This window comes from Rana temporaria, chromosome 6 (assembly GCF_905171775.1).
Source record: "Rana temporaria chromosome 6, aRanTem1.1, whole genome shotgun sequence".
In the NCBI taxonomy this organism is placed as follows: Eukaryota; Metazoa; Chordata; class Amphibia; order Anura; family Ranidae; genus Rana; species Rana temporaria.
Window position 1 is genome coordinate 18,538,680 of NC_053494.1, and position 19,437 is coordinate 18,558,116.

General features: G+C 47.4%; 1 protein-coding gene across 1 annotated transcript in view; it reads right to left on the minus strand.

The window, feature by feature from the left end:
- PGAP6 (post-glycosylphosphatidylinositol attachment to proteins 6) overlaps positions 1-19,437 on the minus strand; it is a 57,311-nt gene that overhangs the window by 24,032 nt on the left and 13,842 nt on the right. The window contains exons 2-5 of the mRNA XM_040356372.1: positions 17,647-17,824; positions 17,356-17,563; positions 7,815-7,948; positions 4,223-4,491 (exon numbers count right to left, since the gene is read on the minus strand). Coding sequence (XP_040212306.1) covers positions 4,223-4,491; positions 7,815-7,948; positions 17,356-17,563; positions 17,647-17,824 — 789 coding nt within the window. The remainder of the gene's footprint in view (positions 1-4,222; positions 4,492-7,814; positions 7,949-17,355; positions 17,564-17,646; positions 17,825-19,437) is intronic.

Genomic DNA, 19,437 nt, shown 5'->3' on the forward strand with positions numbered 1-19,437 from the left:
GCACTAATATGACGCGTGTCAGTAGTTTTTTTTTTTTATTCATTTCTTTTACATTTTTTTACCATATATATATATATTTTTTGTATTTTTTATTCTTTACAATGCTTTCTTTTGTGTGAGTGTGTGTGGTGGGGGATTGGACAGTGTCAGTGTTTTTTTTTTTTTTTTTGTTAACATAATAAATATTTCAGTTAAAATTGTATCAGCTCTGTTAACATCTCCACTTTGAGGCAGGTTCCCCAGTCCCTTTCTCTGCAGCCTCAGCTGCACTGAAGAGGAATGGACAGGAGACCGTGGCTCCTCTCCATTCATAAACTGTGCATTCATAACTTATCACAGAGTCAGTGATCACTGACTCAGTGCATTCAGAAAAGGAAGCAGCTGGTAAATTATATGGCTTGGAGGGGGACCAGAGGAGGAGCACGAAGGTGGACCAGAGGAGGAGCACAGAGGGGGACCACGGAGGAGAAGCACAGAGGGGGATCACGGAGGAGGAGCACGGAGGGGGACCACGGAGGGGGACCACGGAGGGGGACCACGGAGGGGGACCACGGAGGAGGAGACCAGAGGAGGAGCACGGAGGGGGACCAGAGGAGGAGCACGGAGGGGGACCAGAGGAGACCAGAGGATGAGCACGGAGGGGGACCAGAGGAGGAGCACGGAGGGGGACCAGAGGAGGAGCACAGAGGAGGAGCACAGAGGGGGACCACAGAGGGGGACCACAGAGGGGGACCACAGAGGGGGAGCACAGGGGACAGTCAGGAATGATCGGTGCGGCGGTGGGGGCAGTTACAAGCACCGATCTCCCTGTATAGATTTCAATAAAGCAGCTCTCTCTCCTCTCCATCCCTCTCTCTCCCCTCTCCTTTTCCTTTCCCTCTCTCTCCTTTCCCTCCCTCTCTCGCTCCTCTCCCTCCCTCCCTCTCTCGCTCCTCTCCCTCCCTCTCTCCTCTCCCTCCCTCTCTCGCTCCTCTCCCTCCCTCTCTCGCTCCTCTCCCTCCCTCTCTCTCTTCCCTTTTCTCTCTCTCTCCTCCCCCCCCCCTCTCTCTCCTTTCCCTCTCCTCTCCTTTTCCTTTCCCTCTCTCTCTCTCTCTCTCCCTCTCCCCCTCCCCCTCTCTCTCCTCTCCCCTTTTTTCATTTCCCTCTCTCTCCTCTTCTTTCCCTCTCTCTTTTTTTCAATTCCCCCTCTCCTTTTTTCATTTCCCTCTCTCTCCTCTTCTTTCCCTCTCTCTTTTTTTCAATTCCCCCTCTCCTTTTTTCATTTCCCTCTCTCCTCCCTCTCCTTTCCTGCAGACATGAGAACAGAGATGGTCAGAGATTGCAGACATGAGAATAGAGATGGTCGGAGATTGCAGACATGAGAATAGAGATGGTCGGAGATTGCAGACATGAGAATAGAGATGGTCGGAGGCTGCAGACATGAGAATAGAGATGGTCGGAGGCTGCAGACATGAGAATAGAGATGGTCGGAGATTGCAGACATGAGAATAGAGATGGTCGGAGATTGCAGACATGAGAATAGAGATGGTCGGAGATTGCAGACATGAGAATAGAGATGGTCGGAGATTGCAGACATGAGAATAGAGATGGTCAGAGATTGCAGACATGAGAATAGAGATGGTCGGAGATTGCAGACATGAGAATAGAGATGGTCGGAGATTGCAGACATGAGAATAGAGATGGTCGGAGATTGCAGACATGAGAATAGAGATGGTCGGAGGCTGCAGACATGAGAATAGAGATGGTCGGAGATTGCAGACATGAGAATAGAGATGGTCAGAGATTGCAGACATGAGAATAGAGATGGTCGGAGGCTGCAGACATGAGAATATAGATGGTCGGAGATTGCAGACATGAGAATAGAGATGGTCGGAGATTGCAGACATGAGAATAGAGATGGTCGGAGATTGCAGACATGAGAATAGAGATGGTCGGAGATTGCAGACATGAGAATAGAGATGGTCGGAGATTGCAGACATGAGAATAGAGATGGTCGGAGATTGCAGACATGAGAAAAGAGATGGTCGGAGATTGCAGACATGAGAATAGAGATGGTCGGAGATTGCAGACATGAGAATAGAGATGGTCAGAGATTGCAGACATGAGAATAGAGATGGTCGGAGGCTGCAGACATGAGAATATAGATGGTCGGAGATTGCAGACATGAGAATAGAGATGGTCGGAGATTGCAGACATGAGAAAAGAGATGGTCGGAGATTGCAGACATGAGAATAGAGATGGTCGGAGATTGCAGACTTGTAGTAGGAGACTGGCATGCTATTGGAGTTGTTGGAAACTGGAGACATATTATGTGAGACTGCTAAAAATCAATAATATAACAGAGAAATAGGTAAATACAGTTTAGTGTCTGGGGGGGGGGGGCACCTAGGGTACACGCACAAAAGGGTGCAGGTTGGGCTCTATAGTATTCTCCTTCCCTCCTTCCTCGGCTACAAATAAAGTTATGTGGAGGAGGGGCACAGGAGCTGGGCCAGCACAGATGGTAATTAGACACTCCCAGAAGAGGAGAGGGCTATGACACGCAAGGAGGAAGGAGCTGTGCTAGGAGTTGTCAAATTTTCTAGCGATTTCAAAGGCATGTATATTGGAAGTCATTATAAATAATTTATAGATAGAAAATACAAGTAAGCCTTAAAAATACTTTGATTTTTCTGTGCAATTTTTTTATTTTTATTTATATTGGTGACAGGGTCTCTTGGAAGGTGAACGGTGGCAATGTTCTCCTTTTTGCTCCCTTGTGATGTTTCTGGAATAGTATTATCCAGTCTCTGTTAGATTCGTCTCTTGCTGCCTCGCTCGGCGTTTTTGTTTTTATACGGTAATAAAATACCGGTGACCCGGCGGGCTTGCGTCAGCCGCACATTCATAATCGTAGTTTATGGGAGCTGTCTGTGATCCCTGACGATCAATCTGCTCTGCTGTGACCGCCGAGCGTTAATCACAGCGACGGCTCGTTCTGGAGCACTTAACTTCCCGGCAGGATATTAAACCGCAGAGAACCTCTCTGCATCGTAAACACAAACACTGAGGCCAGCGGGCCATTGATGGTTTGTGTGCTGAAGACGATATATGGCGCTCCAATGTTCCCTAAATATGGTGTGCACACAGAGCCTTTCCAGAGCCGGCAAAGATTAGGTGGAAACGCTCACCGGGTGACATTTAGTTTGTTAAAACCCCTGTGCCTGCGCAGTTTGTATTAAAAAAGGCTGCTTAAAGGGTGACAACACATGACTGCAATTTAGAGATGGGGTCAGCGCGTAGTCACCCTAGGTTTATCCTGACTGCGGGAATGAAATCGCACAATTTTATTCCCGCATGTCTAGAACAGGAACTACTTTTGGAAATCGGTGCGGCGTCGCACCAATTCGAGAGAGAGAGAGAGAGAGAGAGAGAGAGAGAGAGAGAGAGAGAGAGACACCCCTCCCACCCCCTCATTCACACAGCACCCAAGAACAGAGCTGAGGCTGTCAATCAGATGGAGGTCCCTCCTATGTCACCATGAAAGAAAGAAAGAAAGAAAGAAAGAAAGAAAGAAAGAAAGAAAGAAAGAAAGAAAGAAAGAAAGAGGAGAAGGAAAGGGAGAGGAGAGGAGAGGAAAAGGAGAGGAGAGGAGAGGGGGAGGGAGAGGGAAGAAAAGGGACACCCCTCCCACCCCCTCCTTCACACAGCACCCAAGAACAGAGCTGGGGCTGTCAATCAGATGGAGGTCCCTCCTATGTCACCATGAAAGAAAGAAAGAAAGAAAGAAAGAAAGAAAGAAAGAAAGAAAGAAAGAAAGAAAGAAAGAAAGAAAGAAAGAAAGAAAGAGGAGAAGGAAAGGGAGAGGAGAGGAGAGGAAAAGGAGAGGAGAGGAGAGGGGGAGGGAGAGGGAGAGGGAAGGGAAGAAAAGGGACACCCCTCCCACCCCCTCCTTCACACAGCACCCAAGAACAGAGCTGGGGCTGTCAATCAGATGGAGGTCCCTCCCATGTCACCATTTTTTTCTTGGTGTCAGGAAAATGTGTTAGAAGTGACTCATACTTATAGCAGAGCAACGAGACAGCAAACAAAATGATACTTGGTGATCTGGACTGAGACCAGTACACACTGTAGAGGAATATGCTTTGTTCATATTTCATATTTGATGTTTACAACCACTTTAAAGACTTAAACAGATACATTATTTCCATTACCCGATTTGTTTTTCATTTATTTTAATTACCTGAAATGTTGTAAAGAAGTTGGAAGGACACGTTGGCTTTCAGCTCCTGGGGCATCTCCACCACGACATTCAGCCACTTCTCCCAGGGCGGGGAAGGAAGCAGAAGGCCACACTCTGAGCTCCCGCTGCAGTTCACCTGCTGGGGGGAGGCCTCTGGCTGGGCGATCGACCCGATCGTGACCTTCAGCGGGCACCCGCTCTGACTCACATTGGGGGTGCATTTCAGCAGCTGTAGCTGTAGCTCTCGGGTGTATTCCGGGACATAAAGCCTGTGAACAGACAAGTCAAATACTGCGATCAATGAGGAGCTTACTGACCTACTTCTCACCGAGCGGACCTCCGGCCTTCCCTTAGTTGTACCGGCTCCTCTCCTGTACTGGACTCTGTCTCTTTCACTGTACACTGTAATCTTCTCACAATGCACCAAGTCAGATAGAGCCCGCCTCATTTCCTGGGTGGAAGACATCCAGCATCATCTAGCACTTTCCTCCCCAGGAGGACTGTCCCCCCATTGCATTTCCGTTCTTTCGATCATGGAGGCTCAGCATCATATATCAGCGTTACCTGAGGTGACCTGCATGCAAATACACCCTGCCTAGGAATGGGGAGGAGGCTGAGGAAAAGTTTCCTTCTGTCTGCAGCAGACTGATAACATGTCAGCCTAGGCCAAGTCACTGACCTGGAACATCTCAGTCTAGGCCAAGTCGCTGACCTGGAACATCTCAGTCTAGGCCAAGTCGCTGAACATCTCAGAGCCTAGGCCAAGTCACTGAACATCTCAGAGCCTAGGCCAAGTCACTGAACATCTCAGAGCCTAGGCCAAGTCACTGAACATCTCAGAGCCTAGGCCAAGTCACTGAACATCTCAGAGCCTAGGCCAAGTCACTGAACATCTCAGAGCCTAGGCCAAGTCACTAAACATCTCAGACCCTAGGCCAAGTCACTGAACTGGAACATCTCAGCCTAGACCAAGTCACTGAACTGGACCATCTCAGCCTAGACCAAGTCACTGAACTGGACCATCTCAGCCTAGGCCAAGTCACTGAACTGGACCATCTCAGCCTAGACCAAGTCACTGAACTGGACCATCTCAGCCTAGACCAAGTCACTGAACTGGACCATCTCAGCCTAGACCAAGTCACTGAACTGGACCATCTCAGCCTAGACCAAGTCACTGAATGGGACCATCTCAGCCTAGACCAAGTCACTGAACGGGACCATCTCAGCCTAGACCAAGTCACTGAACTGGACCATGTCAGCCTAGACCAAGTCACTGAACTGGACCATGTCAGCCTAGACCAAGTCACTGAACCGGACCATGTCAGCCTAGACCAAGTCACTGAACTGGACCATCTCAGCCTAGACCAAGTCACTGAACTGGACCATCTCAGCCTAGGCCAAGTCACTGAACTGGACCATCTCAGCCTAGGCCAAGTCACTGAACTGGACCATCTCAGCCTAGGCCAAGTCACTGAACTGGACCATCTCAGCCTAGACCAAGTCACTGAACTGGACCATCTCATCTCAGCCTAGACCAAGTCACTGAACTGGACCATCTCAGCCTAGACCAAGTCACTGAACTGGACCATCTCAGCCTAGACCAAGTCACTGAACTGGACCATCTCAGCCTAGACCAAGTCACTGAACTGGACCATCTCAGCCTAGACCAAGTCACTGAACTGGACCATCTCAGCCTAGACCAAGTCACTGAACTGGACAATCTCAGCCTAGACCAAGTCACTGAACTGGACCATCTCAGCCTAGACCAAGTCACTGAACTGGACAATCTCAGCCTAGACCAAGTCACTGAATGGGACCATCTCAGCCTAGACCAAGTCACTGAACGGGACCATCTCAGCCTAGACCAAGTCACTGAACTGGACCATGTCAGCCTAGACCAAGTCACTGAACTGGACCATGTCAGCCTAGACCAAGTCACTGAACTGGACCATCTCAGCCTAGACCAAGTCACTGAACTGGACCATCTCAGCCTAGGCCAAGTCACTGAACTGGACCATCTCAGCCTAGGCCAAGTCACTGAACTGGACCATCTCAGCCTAGGCCAAGTCACTGAACTGGACCATCTCAGCCTAGACCAAGTCACTGAACTGGACCATCTCAGCCTAGACCAAGTCACTAAACTGGACCATCTCAGCCTAGACCAAGTCACTGAACTGGACCATCTCAGCCTAGACCAAGTCACTGAACTGGACAATCTCAGCCTAGACCAAGTCACTGAACTGGACCATCTCGGTCTAGACCAAGTCACTGAACTGGACAATCTCGGTCTAGACCAAGTCACTGAACTGAAACATTTCAGACCCTAGGCCAAGTCACTAAACTGGAACATCTCAGCCTAAGCCAAGTCATTAAACTGGAGCTCAAGGTTTGCTCTTAATAAAATAAAAAGGTGAAAATTTTCTGAAAAGTGATGCTGTTGTTGTATAATGACGGGTCAGGAATGCATCCATGCAAAAATCAACGTTACATAAAGATCTGCTTTAATGTAAAGACAGCCACCATAACGTAAGCCATAACCTCTCTAAAATAGCCATGCCTTCCCTTTACCGCTGTAATGCCGTCTTGATTCTCATCCATCTGTATTAATCTACAGTATATGCCATACACATATGAGGTTTCATCGAGGTGCCCCCCGGCTAGGAAGAGGTCAGACACTGCTGATCTAACGAGACGTGATCTGTCTGTAAACCGAGCCACTCTTTGGACGGATGACCTATTACTATCCAGCTGTCAATATTTATTTACATCCCTCTAATAGGAAATATTGATCTCTATGGTGGTGTATGCAGAGAATAGTTGATTAAAGCTGAACTCCGGGCACAAACACTTTAAATTAAATACATTCCTCAATAGCCACAAAGGATGCAAATCCACTTTCTGTGCACCCAATGTCCTTGCAAACCCAGATATTAGTGTGTAAACCTAGCAGTGACAGCATCATCATCATTGTGTTGTACCTAGCTTATGCAGACAGCAGATCTGTGGGAGGGACAGGCCCCACCCACTACAGTCGGCCTGCAGTTAACTACGGGGGGGGGGGGGGGCTGCGGAGACAAGACCAGTCACTCTGCACAAGGAGCGAGAGCAGCAGTGAGTGGTTATGAAAATCTGGATTTCACAACAGCCACCATGGATTTAAATCAATGTACGGCCACACGTGCAGGGAGAGAGAGAGAGTCGTCGTACGGCCACACGTGCAGGGAGAGAGACGTACGGCCACACGTGCAGGGAGATAGCGTCGTCGTACGGCCACACGTGCAGGGAGAGAGCGTCGTCGTACGGCCACACGTGCAGGGAGAGAGCGTCGTCGTACGGCCACACGTGCAGGGAGAGAGCGTCGTCGTACGGCCACACGTGCAGGGAGAGAGCGTCGTCGTACGGCCACACGTGCAGGGAGAGAGCGTCGTCGTACGGCCACACGTGCAGGGAGAGAGCGTCGTCGTACGGCCACACGTGCAGGGAGAGAGCGTCGTCGTACGGCCACACGTGCAGGGAGAGAGCGTCGTCGTACGGCCACACGTGCAGGGAGAATGCCATTGTATGCTCATATCAATAGTAAGAATGAAATTACTTGAAGCTAGATGAGGTTCTTGTAGGGTCCAGGACTTGCTGCGTGGGGATATCGGCATTTAAAATTGGCACGTCGACTTCCCGGAGGACAAACAACTCAGCTTGGAAGATGTAGGTACAGGATTTTGTAAGGCCCTGCAAGGAAACAAAGCATAATATTTTAAGTAACTCCGTAGAGCACACCTTAGCCAGCAAATCAGAGGGTCATCAAAACATGTATAAAGGTATTCCACATCCAGGTCAAAAAAGCAAATGAGCTTTTTCAATTTCATAGAGGTGGTAGTACAACACACAGTAGAGCCAACCTAGGAGTAGTTGATAAAGATTGAGGTTGGGAAGAGATCTCACCAATAGAGTCCTCAAAGGATAGAAGAAACTATTGGGTGGTTTGGCCATCCAGCTTTTACCAAACACTGAAATATAAGTTGCGTTTGGACTGGCCTTTTAAATACGAATTTTCCCTGTTGTCCACATCCACCAATAAGACCCATTACTTTTTGATCCCACTATTGGCCACCATCTCCAAACAGAGGGAACTTGGTATGAACCCGGAGAGCCAGCATTAAAAAACGGGGCCCACACATTGTTAGCCCCCAGGAACAACCCCATTCACCCCCATGGAGCCCTTGAACATCTGAGCCCCATGCATGCAATGTTTGACATTCGTTTCAAGTCAGTGTTTTGACACAACTCCACCCAACATCCCACAATCTATTGCAGCCACCTGCATTGGATTATTGCCCCTTCAAGACTTTTGACATTTTTGTTTTTACCTTAAAGTGTATCTAAACCGAAGAACAAAAGAGTAATACATTGCAACTCACCAGTCCTTGGCCGGGTTGTGACTACCGGTTTCCCTGGGTCACAATGGAGGCAGCATGAACCGACAGCTGATGGAAACATTAGCTGCGGTGCCGACATCGCTGGACTCCAGGACAGGTAAGTGTCCTATTATTAAAAGTCAGCAGCTGCAGTGTGTGTAGCTGTTGGCTTTTAATTTTTTGTAGCGGTGGGCGGAGTTCCGCTTTAATTGGCACGCTGTTATGTGGGTCAAGCAGAAAGCCCCGAGTCCTGTGTAAAGTCTGAGTGAGAGTGACTTGGAACTTGCAAATAAAGGTGAAAGGACTGGCGGCGGGGTAAAGAGAAAATAAAAAATATATAACGGGGTAGCGTCACAGGGGCCAATGATCGGTCCAGTTTTATATTAACACTGGTGCTGCTACTAATGTAACTGACCTTTGTATTCTGTTTTACGGTCGGTTTATTGTCTACTAATTATTAGCCCTGAGCAATAACCTGTATAATCCTACCGCCCATATTGCACATGCTGCTTATTGTGTGATCAAAGGCAAAAAAAAATTAATTAACATAACAAGCATGTTATACTCCGTTGCTCTGTACAATGGCATTACACCGAGCGACCCCAAACCTCCTCTTCTATGTGTGCCCCCCATAATCAGGGGGGACTTGCATGTGCTCACTCCCGAGCTGGGCTCTGTATGTCAATAGCTTGGCCTCACGCCCTGCTCCCTCCCTACAGGATTTGATTGACAGCAGTAGGAGCCAATGATTCCCACTGCTGAGAGAAAGAGAGAGAGAGAGAGAGAGAGAGAGAGAGAGAGAGAGAGAGAGAGAGAGAGAGAGAGAAAGAAAGAAAGAAAGAAAGAAAGAAAGAAAGAAAGAAAGAGAAAGAGAGAAAGAAAGAAAGAAAGAAAAAGAGAGAAAGAGAGAAAGAGAGAAAGAAAGAAAGAAAGAGAAAGAGAGAAAGAAAGAAAGAAAGAGAAAGAAAAAAAGAAAGAAAGAGAGAAAGAGAGAAAGAGAAGAGAAGAGAAGAGAAGAGAAGAGAAGAGAAGAGAAGAGAAAGAAAGAAAGGAGAGGAGATTCTCCCAGGCACATCGCTGGATTGAAAGAGGAGCCAGGTAAAGAATTTGAAGGGGGCTAAGGGGTGTTGATATTGGAAGGTTTGTTACTTTCATTTATAAAATGTTTTAGTGTGAAAAACCTTAAAAAGTGTTACTAAACCCACAACAGTAAAATCAGTCTGTATATGCAGTAAAGCATGCTTGTTATACTCACTGTGGAACTTAAGGAGTTAATCCTCTGCATTGTGTAAAAAGGCAGTTTTATCCTATATGCAGAGATCCTCCCCCTCCTGCATTATCCATCTGAGGGAAGACCAGCTAACACACAGGCAGTAGCCAATCTGCACATGCTCAGTTGTGTCTTTTATGCTAGAGAGCACATTTACTACTTGATCAGAGCTAGGGTGTAAATGGAGACACTTCTATTTACAACTTCCACTTCATAGAGGTGAATGGAGGGTCCGATTGAGTCATACCGATCATGTAAATGGGGCCTAAGGCCGTTTTCACACTGAAACACTGTGGTTTACCCACACCGCGGGTGCATCGCATCTGTGGCTTTCCTGCAGGTTAGCTGCACTTTGCCATAGACTTCTATTATATGCTGCAGGTGTGGCGCACTTTCTGAAAATGCACTTAACCCAGGAGGTAATAATAAAAGTCTATGGCACAGTGCAGCTAACCCTGCGGATCAATTTGAAAGCAGTCCAGTAACAACCGCAGAACAGATATGCCCAAATATACCGTGATTTTAGTAATAAACTTGCCTTTAATCACCGTCTTCCGTTTAATTATCGCCTGCTGCTGCTGTCCCAGGCAGAGTGCATTTGGTATCACTCTGCCTATGAAAGGACCCGGTGCTATACAGGAAGCATCAGCTTATGTGGCTCTGCTCCGCAGCCGCTTGCTTCCTTTACCGCCGGCTCTATTCACGACACTGAAGCTCTGGGATGGTGGGTCGGCAAGCCACAATCTGGGCTTGCCAACCTATCATCCCACAGCAGGAGGTCGCGGGCCACACCAGAGGGCTCCGCGGGCCGCTGGTTGGGCACTCCTGATGCAAGTCACCTGGTTCCTGGGCATGCCGCTTCTGCACCCCAGGGGGAACTCCACTGTCTCTTATAGAATAGGTAACACATTTGAAAGAGTTGTGGGTGCTGCACACCCCAATTGAATAGAATTGAATGGGAGATCCCTCATGGTTTTTTTTTTTAGCAGCAAGGTATTGTATAAAACAAGTAACAAGTTGTTTATATAAAAAAAATATATATATATTTTTTTTTATTCCATGTAGAAAAGTATCAAAAACAAAAAAGGGAACAGGGCATGATTACATGGGAGTCATAAAAGGCAATTACTGGTCGTAACATCAAGAACATATCTCATAAATAAAGGAACATTTGACACATGGACTCAAAATTAGAACAATGAATTCATATAAAATTCCACATATCTAAATCCCTACACGTTTCGACTAAAAGTTTATGGTTAACGGTCTTCTTCAGGCAAATATTTTCAGTTCCTAAGAGCCGGTTCACACTGGGGCAACTCGTCAGGCGACTCAGCCGCCTGACAAGTCGTGTCCCATTCTATTCAATAGAACCATTTTAATAGGAGCGACGCAAGTCGCTCCGACTTAGAAAAGGGTTCTTGTACGACTTTGGGGGCGACTTGCATTGACTTCTATACCGAAGTCATTTTGCAAGTCGCTTTTGAAGTCGTCTTCAGGACGAATTGCCGAGTCGCCCCCGAAGTCGTGCCGCCCCAGTGTGAACCGGCTCTTAGCGAGAAAGTTGTATTTCATGGCCAACCAAATTGCTGCTCTTCTAAAAATGAACCAAGCCCACATGACTCAGAGGTGTCTCCACACGCTCCAGGTCTCCCACGAGAAGAAGCCCCACCTCCACCCAACTTATCAGAGAGTCACCGCCCCCCCATTCAGCACTGGGGGGGGGGGGGGACTCCTGGAGAGGGGAGATAAAGGGTGTCTTTTGGGGAAAGGGTACAACCCGGAGACCACCCACAATTTTTCTTAATAGGTCAAAGAGTTCAGTGTGTTCAATGGTGAACAAGGTGTAACAGCAAAAAATACCTTCACAGGTTCGTATATATTGATGGGCTTGGGCAGGGCTCAAGTCCTGCGGGAACACGTGAGAACGGAGTTCCTGCACTTTTTTCACAGCAGGAACACAGTTCCCTTTGCAGGACTAGAGCAGCCGAGCCGCCCGAGCCAATCCTTCACTAAGCGGCGATGCCCAGCTCAAGCCACTGTCAGGGGCAGGCGAACCTTAGTAATCCTTTATGTTACTGGCCGCTTCCTGTATATGGATTTATCGGGTAGTGTGCGGGTATTCCGTCACTTCCTCGATGCCGCAATGTCTCCTGGGAACTTTTGTCATTGTTCCCAGGAGACATTGCGGAGGTCTGCTGCAAGTTATTGCCGGATTTAGAAAGAACTTACGGTTTAGTAGTTATGCATATGAGCGCATCATTTTTATTTTTTTGTGGGGGAGTCGATCTTGGGTGGGAGTTCCAACACTGTTTTCCCCAGGACTTGACCCCTGGGCTTGGGGAGAGATTTTCTGTGTGTCTGTCTGTTAGACAGCCTGCCAGCGATCTCATCCACTGTCTCCTTGACTTGTAGTGTAATGTAATGGAACAAAACTGTTAATTGAACCGCCATACCACTGCTAAAAGGGTCCAGATACAACGTTATTTCATAGAAGCAAGGGTGACGATACAAAGACTATTTAACGCGTTTCAGGGGTCCAAAGGGGGGTCAAAAGGGGTCTCCTTCATCAGAGCTTGATTAAAAACAATGAGAATGGACTGAAAGTGAACTTGAATGGTATTTCTTCCAGTGTGATCACAAGCACAGATCTTGTCGGTAGCTGGTTTGGCAGCATTCAGGGAAGTATAGAACTAAATCCTTCTGTACAAGAATTTCTAATAAAAACCCATTCACATGTCCCTTTTGTAGTACGTAATGTAATGAGATCTATGGCTTTGCAGCTCGCTCCAGACTGGGAATCTTTGCACAGCACTACAGATCAAGTACAAAGCACACTGACATCGTCAATGAAACTTGGTGCCCTCATGGAACTTCAAGGAACTCGGAACTTCATAAAAATACAAAAGTATTCCACATCCACAAAGTATCAGCTTCTATCTTTTTTGCATTAAACCATCTGTGAAGTTTCTCATTCATCCAGGTCATGGTTTATCTAGGAGTAGTTGGTTACATTCAGCTGGACTTGCTCTGTAATGTTGAAGATGTTTTGTATCTTATCCAAGCTATTTCTTCAGTTTTAATGAGTTTAATATTTATATTCACACAGGACACCGATATCCTAATCTATACAAAAGCAACTGGATTCAAACGTGCCTTATGGAGATATATGGCCTGGTCACGAAGTATGAGAAGTCAAGTGATAAGGTCCACGCTAGGTACATGTTGGGACCCCCATTCTGTTACTGGAAGTAAGGCAACAGGTACGCAGGACTTGTGGATGGGGCGCAGGCTCCGAACCTCCCTCATAAAACATACATTAAAAGCGGAGGTCCGCAAAAAAATTAAAAATAATAATTAATTGCCGGCAGCTACAAATACAGCAGCTGCTGACTTTTAATAAATGGACACTTACCTGTCCAGGGTGCCCGCGATGTCGGCAGCCAAAGCCGATAAATCGCTCGGCTCTCGGCTGCCCCGCCGCCATCCTCGGTGAGGGAATCAGGAAATGAAGCGTTGCGGCTTCACTTCCTGATTTCCTACTGCGCATGCGCAAGTCGCACTGCGTGTCCTCACTGGTCTCCGCTGTCTTCTGGGACCTGTGCGTTTCCCGAAGAAACATGTGGACATCCGCTTTAAGTTAGTGTGCGGTGACATGGGACAGCACTTTTCAGAGGAACTCTATTTTATTACTGCACACAGTGAAGGTTCATCAGTCAAGAATGTTGGATATTTCACATGGCTGCCATCTCCACCAGGTCCCAGGCATTGATGAGGTACCCCACCGTGTAGGGTGACATAGGACCGCACATAAGCAGGTATGTGTAGGGGTAGGTTGCTGATGCCCATTAGAACTGACAAAGTGACTTGCTTAAGCTACAAAAAAATATTTATGTAATTGCTGTTTTTATATGAGGTCAGTAATAGATATTTGTGCACAGGTTTTACATATTAATGTTCTGGGTGAGGTTGTTATCCACAAAATGACAATCAATCAAAAACAATTGCTATTTAAAGATAACAGGCGTGTTGGTCAGGTAGCCCTGAGGAAGAAGGCTTGCCTTTAAAATGCGTCAGCAAGATGCATACCTTAAGCATTGAATACTTGCTGATTAACAGGACAAACAATTAAAGGAACTCCTGTATCCAGAGGGCAGAACAGGTCGTACGTTAGATGAATTTAATGATATGCGGTTTTAGGAAGTTCCTTTGCGCATATAAGAGACTATATATTCAATAAAAACTATGTATCACGTGATACTGGTGCGCCATTTGTTACATTTCCTATAGAAACAAGGAATTTGTTGGAAAATGGATGCAGAACCTGCTGGTCATCCGTATCAGTGAGACACCAACAGGCCTGGATTTCCCACAAGGCCACCGAGGCCAGGCCTCGGGGAGGCAGGGCACAGAGGGGACGGCAGCGGCATGGAGTCCCCCCATGGCTGGAACATACAGTTAAGGGCGGTAAGTTGCTTTCTAGCAGGACTAATTGTAGTGTGGGGAATTTCCACTTAAAGCGGATGTGCCACGGGGAAAAAATATTAAAAGCCAGCAGCTACAAATACTGCAGCTGCTGACTTTTAATATTAGGACACTTACCTGTCCTGGAGTCCAGCGCTGATCGCAGCAGAGCACGAGCGATCGCTCGTCTCTCTGCTGCTCCCCCCTCCATCCACGCTGAGGGAACCAGGAAGTGAAGCGCTGCGGCTTCACTGCCCGGTTCCCTACGGCGCATGCGCGAGTCGCGCTGCGCCCGCCGATTGGCTCACACGCTGTGTGCTGGGAGCCGAGTGTTCCCAGCACACAACGGGCGACAGACGGGAAGTCAGAAAAACCCGTCCGGAGCTGCGGTGGCTCAACGCGATTGGCACTGCGCTGACAAGCCATTCACCTCTGCAGCTAGAGGTTCGGATCCCGGTCTCGGCTTCATGTGAATTGAGTTTGGTGGTCTCAGCCCGGCTCCCGGTGGGTGTGCTATGCAAGGTAAGCCTGTGCTTAGTACGCCCACCCCCCTCCCACAAAAACCACTACACCTACACACGCACTCTAAATTGGGTTAACACACGCACATTGACCACGCGGTCTCTAAAGAGAGGCGAAGGACTAATGGGGCTGGTTGAGCGGGCTAATCCTCTCACTCCCTTATAGGGAGTCCCTCTGCCCCGTTGGGCTTCAAAGCGGAGCAGGTAGGGCGGGCTGTGTGGGAGGACCCCCTCACACACCCGCCATTGCCACCCGGGGCATGGAGAAAGGTGGCAGATTGCCTCTGGGGGAGGCCTGCCTACTCACAACTCCTGCAGTCCGGCTCCTCTCTCGAGCACACGCACAAAATACACTTTAAAAAAAAAAGAAAAAAAAAAAAAAGAAAAACCCGTCTTTCGCCCGTAGCGTGTGGCCGGAAGTGGGTGCAAATACCTGTCTTTAGACAGGTGTCTGCACCCCACTCCCCCCTGAAAGGTGTCAAATGTGACACCGGAGGGGGGGGAGGGTTCCGATCAGCGGGACTCCACTTTAGGGTGGAGAACCGCTTTAACAAGTAAATGCTGCGATGTAGGATATGCTGCTGACTGTTACTTTAAAAAAATAAAATAATTTTCATCCCCTCTCACTGTAAAGCGTAGGTCTAGTCCTACATTATTCCATTTAAATAGAAATCAATAGACGTCTCTATGCACACTAAACAGCGTGGTTGGGGGAATCTGCAGTGACAGATATTGCATTCTGACAGTCGCCAACACTTCACTTCACCCAGCAACTTGGACTTTTCAATGAGTCTGTTGAGTCGGGTGGGGGGGTGCTGACGGGGGCCACCCACATGGGTCAGATTTCGGAGGGATTGGTAGAAATTTTAAGTCATATTTGGCTAGCAGAAGTAAATCCTAACAATGAACTTCTTATTTTCTCCCTTTTGATCTGTATGCAGGATTTGATATGCATCTGATTTCCTTCTGAGAAGCTTTTGCATTCAAATTGTCTTCAATATGGGGGAAGGGGGGGGAGAAGCAAACAAATGCCTGTGTATTTAAGCCCTAGGTTTACCTATGAGATCTGTCCTTGTGATATCTCCTATTTAATGCAAATCTCTGACAGGTTATTCTGAGCCCTGTTTTCCTTTACCCACATGATGGTAAATCAGGAATACAAATCTGTCCTACACATAAAACAGGAGTAAAAATGTAATCTCACTTAAAACAAACAGGTTCATGGGGCGGCCATATTTGCTCGTTGCATTTTTACAGGCTCTGCTTCCTGCTTAGAAGCACTGGGCTGTGACTGTGCTTTATTGTTCTTATCACTAAGTCCATAGAGCAGTCAGATTTCTTCATTCAACCAGCAGGTTAAATGAAAAAAAAAAAAAAACGAATTTGTTTTACGCCATTTAAAGCGCGGGTTCCGCGGGTTTTCGTTTTTTTTTTTTTTTTTATCCTTCTGGTGCTCTTACCTTTGGTAATCGGCAACTCGTGTGTCCCAATCGTGTAGCCGCCAGCAGTGTTTTTGTCCCGCAAACGATACTTTATAAAATTCAAAGATGGACGTTTCCATCTTGATTGTGGGCACTCTGAAGCCCACCAGGATGTCCTTCCGGGATACGTCCCAGCATTCACCGCTCTATCCCGCGCATGTGCAGTGTTGACGGCGAGCGTCGCTGTCAACACTGCACAGTTGCCGAATCACGTGACCTGCGAGATATCGCGGGATTACAGTATAGCGCGTCTCCTGGGATTCTCATCACTCACTCCCAGGAGACATATCGCTTGTCGGGGAAAAGATAAAGACGCCCACTCCCACGGGGAATGGATGACTGACAACACTAAATGCGGCATTACAAAAGGGTAAGGAATCGGATAAAAAAAAAACCGGATTGTGCTTAAACGATGGCTAGTGGTTAGATTTAGACAAACATGAAATTTAGGGTGAACCTCCGCTTTAAAGCGTAAACAACCCTAACCCTTAGAGCCCATTCACACAGGGGCGACTCGTCAGGGGCGACAGCCGCCTGACAAGTCGCCTCCCGTTCTATTCAATAGTACCATTCTAATAGCAGCGACGCAAGTCGCTCCAACTTAGAAAAAGGTTCTTGTACGACTTTGGGGGCGACTTGCATTGACTTCTATACCGAAGTCATTTTTCAAATCGCCTCTGAAGTCGTCTTCAGGTCGCCTTGCCGAGTCGCCCCCAAAGTCGTGCCGCCCCAGTGTGAATGGGGTCCAACGCTCACATCAAAACTTTTCTTGTCGTAAATTCCCGATCGTGTGCACGGGGCATTAGTCTTAAATGGCGACTACATATCAAAAATTCAAACATTATATTTCTCACAACTGCCAGCTGCAGTACGGCAATTCCACAATTTCAACTTTTATGTTAGAAGCTCTGACACCTAGGACAACGTAAACATTTAGGGTCCTGGCCCTTTGCGTATCCTTTATTCACTGTACATTCGGACTGACCTGAATTTCGATCTTCTCGGAGTCTTTGGGCAGATGGGCAGCGATGAACCAGTCGCCAGGGGTGGGGTTAGTAACATTTAAGTAGATGCTACTTTGCAGGGCGTCCTGGAAACTCAATGTCCGGTTATAGGAGAACGGCACTGAGGTATTGACCGCAAAGCTGTAGCCCAAAGGGTTAATCACCGGCGGGGCCCCGTATCGGAAATGCCTGGGAGATAAAAAAAAAATTAAAATTGCTTATTGCGTCCACTGAACAAATGCTGAAAGGATTACAAAATCAGCAAGACTTACGCCGTGATCTCCACGTTCTCACACCCAGCTCCTTTTCCCCGAGTGGCCATCAGGGTCCATCTGAGCAGGACCGTGTCTGAAGGAACTTGGAATCGGAACAGCCGCGCATTGCCATACCAGTTGTAGAAAGACAATCGCTGAGGACCTTGGGCATAGATCTCCGACACATATGAAAGATCTGGGAACAAAGAAAAAAAAAAAACACAAGTGATGTACAGGCTTCTTTGGACAGGTGAAAATAAAAATGGCGCCACCCAACAGTGAGGACCTTTTTTACACCATGACCATTGAGCCGATTTTTTTGCATACCACTGTATGTATGGTATGAACAAGGAACAGAAAATAATGGTTTTCTACAATTCTGTTCACATCATACATGTATGGCGGGGGCAAGCTGAAAAACGCACCCGAGTTAGGCTTCATGTGCACTTGGCCGTCATTTACCCCAGCCGTGGGAAATCACCAAAAGCCAGTCTACATGAAGCCTTAAGCCTAGTAGACATGGTTCAAATGTTGGGCGGTATCGGCCAGATCAATAAAAACCAGCCGACATTTGGCCCTCCCTTGGACTCTCCAGTAGTCCAAGGGAGGGGGCGAGCACAACACTCCACACCAGGGAGAAAGCCTCACGTTACTGTGTGTAGTTACAGACAGAAGAACAGGAAGTGAGGATTTCTCAGAAGAAATAAGGACATTTAAAAGCAAAATGGAAGGATGAGGTAAGTGAAAGAGGACCTTTACAACCCCTTTAATGTTCAATTTTCGCAGAGAGAAAATCCTTTTGACTCTGTACTGGTTTTCGCATAATCATCTTGTCAGTATCTATGTTTCTTATCGTTTCTAACAAAATTCAAGCGAAAGAAATCTGTGCGATCCCAGTTTAGCCGGCTGAGTGTCGACCCATTTATTGCCAGTTTTAGTTCATCTATGTAAAATTTCTTGGAACTTTGATAACATTTACACCTAGAATAACGAAGGCGTGTTATAGACGTCATCCTACAGACTGGTCACACGCAACCAAGAGAGAGTCAGAAGACAAAAGGTGCCAAGTAATGGAAAAACAGAAATCACAGAGTGTTATCAGTAAGTATAACAGCTGAAGGATACAATAAAACACCCTTGGTAAACAAACCATTTGAGCAAGTGTGATAAAGGTAACAGAACAATAGGCCGAGGTAAGACAAACACACACAGGGTGCTAAATCCAACCTAACAATTGTCAGGAAAGACCTCCAATCACCAATATGCAAAATACTGTTATCTAATTCAGCCTTTCCTAATCTTTTTATCCCATAGGAACCCTTGAAATAATGTTCAATACATTGGTGATCAGTGGGAAGAATGCTCCTTACATTGGTGATCAGTGGAATGAATGCCCCTTGCATTGGTGGCCAGGGAGAAGAATGCCCCTTACAGTGGTGGCCAGGGAGAAGAATGCCCCTTACATTGGTGGCCAGGGAGAAGAATGCCCCTTACATTGGTGGCCAGGGAGAAGAATGCCCCTTACATTGGTGGCCAGGGAGAAGAATGCCCCTTACATTGGTGGCCAAGGAGAAGAATGCCCCTTACATTGGTGGCCAAGGAGAAGAATGCCCCTTACATTGGTGGCCAGAGAGAAGAATGCCCCTTACATTGGTGGCCAGGGAGAAGAATGCCCCTTACGTTGGTGGCCAGGGAGAAGAATGCCCCTTACGTTGGTGGCCAGGGAGAAGAATGCCCCTTACGTTGGTGGCCAGGGAGAAGAATGCCCCTTACGTTGGTGGCCAGGGAGAAGAATGCCCCTTACGTTGG